Below are 2,500 nucleotides of genomic sequence, written 5' to 3'. Positions count from 1 at the left end.
TAGGTTGGATACGTTGAGAAACTGTTCTATAAATGGAGCAATCTTTGCCATACCATCTTTATTTACTATGTATTTGGGCAACCTTCTGTAAAACCGTGGAATACGTCTTCACTACATGATTAAAAGACATTCCAACACTGAGATGACCTCATTTTCAGAGGCGGTGCTCGTAAAAACATACCCTAATTGAACACATGCCTCTTGCGTAGTATAAAGGTTGAAATTGCGTATGTATACATACTCGTGTGTGTGTGTGTGTTTGTGTGTGTGTGTGTGTGTGTGTGTGTGTGTGTGTGTGTGTGTGTGTGTGTGTGTGTGTGTGTGTGTGTGTGTGTGTGTGTGTGTGTGTGTGTGTGTGTGTGTGTGTGTGTGTGTGTGTGTGTGTGTGTGTGTGTGTGTGTGTGTGTGTGTGTGTGTGTGTGTGTGTGTGTGTGTGTGTGTGCGTTTGCGTAAAGAAGCACCAAGACTACACCCAGCCGACAACTCAATATCCGCTGTGAGAGGCGTGAGGGTATTGGGGATGGAGGGGAAGGGGGGTGCAGGAAATCTCAAAGATATTAGTCAGTGATGAGGAACACCCATAGTACAAGGAAAATGGCCGGCAAAGACGGTGCCTCCTTTTCCCCATACACAGGAAGGTCTCGGCAAATATCCTCAATAACATTTTCTTAAAAAAAAAATACACTGGTCCTCTATTTAGCTTCTGTATTAATCATACAAAGAGAACCTTCAGCTTCCGACCCGTATGTAGGACCTCTGGGTCTGACTTGTGCTTTAGAAATTGGCTTTGCTGAGACGCCATCATCAGCGGCAGCTCTACAAGAAAGCGTTATCGCACTGCTCGACGACATGATATCAGAGGAACTTAGTTCGCCCGTTCTTTTTTTCAAAGCTATCTTTGTGACCTTTTACTAAAGACCGACACTGGCTTGGCGATCTTGACGGGATGAGGACTTCTGAAAATGAAAGGCATCCGGATGGAAAGAAAAAGTAAGAAGTGTTAATTATTTAAGTATTCTGCGCAGAGCCTGTGCGCAGCGAAGAAACGTCAACCAAAGAAACACCCTCGCTGAACGTGAAGCCTTGGAGGAACACTCCTCTAGAAGATGGGTCTTCTGGGGGCATCTCTGTACGATGTTCTCGTGTGGTAGGGCATGGGTCGGAAGGACAGGGGCGGCAGGAAGGACGTCGGGACGTGGTAGGAGAGCGGGTGACGGAACCCCCCGTGTCCAGAGCTCGTGACCCGAGTGATCAGCGACTTGACGGGGTTGACGGAGAACCTCGAGGACTGCAAAGACGAGGACGAGCTCAGGGAGGGGTTGCTCAGGAACCTGCAGGAGGAAAGAACGAGGTCAGCAACCATGATTTCTGAACTGAAATATATCCCTTCTCTCTCTCTCTCTCTATATATATATATATATATATATATATATATATGTGTGTGTGTGTGTGTGTGTGTGTGTGTGTGTGTGTGTGTGTGTGTGTGTGTGTGTGTGTGTGTGTGTATGTATATATATATATATATATATATATACAAGCCGCGGGCTTCGCCGGGGGCTTGGCTGCGCAAACAGCGGCCTACGGCCGCAACTTTCCGCGCTCTAATCCCTCGTTTTCCTCTTCGGCCTCGGCCTTGGGGCGGAACCCCAACACAGGATCCCCAGCACGAAGAAGAACGCGAAGAAGAACGCGAAGAAGAACGCGAGGAAGAAGAACGCGAAGAAGAACGCGAAGAAGAACGCGAAGAAGAACACGAAGTAGAATGCGAAGAAGAACGCGAAGAAGAACGCGAAGAAGAACGCGAAGAAGAACGCGAGGAAGAAGAACGCGAAGAAGAACGCGAAGAAGAACGCGAAGAAGAAGAACGCGAAGAAGAACGCGAAGAAGAACGCGAAGAAGAATGCGAAGAAGAACGCGAAGAAGAACGCGAAGAAAAACGCGAAGAAGAACGCGAGGAAGAAGAAGAGGAAGAAGAAGAAGAACGCGAAGAAAAACGTGAAGAAGAAGAAGAAGAAGAAGAAGAAGAAGAAGAAGAAGAAGAAGAAGAAGAAGAACGCGAAGAAGAACGCGAGGAAGAAGAAGAGGAAGAAGAAGAAGAACGCGAAGAAAAACGTGAAGAAGAAGAAGAAGAAGAAGAAGAAGAAGAAGAAGAAGAAGAAGAAGAAGAAGAAGAAGAAGAAGAAGAAGAAGAAGAAGAATACCACCTGACCCCGACTTACCTAAGCGCTTTTTCAAGAATATTTTTAGGACAAAGTGTCACCGAAATACCACCTGTCCCCGACTTCCACAACATTTTTTAGAAGAACATTTTTATTTAGACTTAGATATCTGTCTATCTATATGTCTATCTATCTGTCTATCTATATATCTATTTATCTGCCTATATGTCTGTCTGTCTGTCTGTCTGTCTATGTATGTATGTTTATATGTAATTACATATGTAAGTTTGCATGCATGTTTGTATTTATGTATGTATGTATGTATGTATGTATGTATGTAT

General features: G+C 45.0%; 1 protein-coding gene across 1 annotated transcript in view; it reads right to left on the bottom strand.

The window, feature by feature from the left end:
- Window positions 1-877: 877 nt before the first annotated feature.
- LOC143026161 (uncharacterized) overlaps window positions 878-2,500 on the bottom strand; it is a 108,894-nt gene continuing 107,271 nt past the window's right edge. Inside the window, exon 3 of the mRNA XM_076186168.1 lies at window positions 878-1,331. Coding sequence (XP_076042283.1) covers window positions 1,100-1,331 — 232 coding nt within the window. The 3' untranslated portion in view covers window positions 878-1,099. The remainder of the gene's footprint in view (window positions 1,332-2,500) is intronic.

Source organism: Oratosquilla oratoria, chromosome 6, assembly GCF_046742065.1.
Source record: "Oratosquilla oratoria isolate Oo_2021 chromosome 6, ASM4674206v1, whole genome shotgun sequence".
Taxonomy (NCBI): domain Eukaryota; kingdom Metazoa; phylum Arthropoda; class Malacostraca; order Stomatopoda; family Squillidae; genus Oratosquilla; species Oratosquilla oratoria.
Note: the sequence above shows the minus strand (reverse complement) of the source record. Positions and strands in the feature narration are given on the sequence as shown.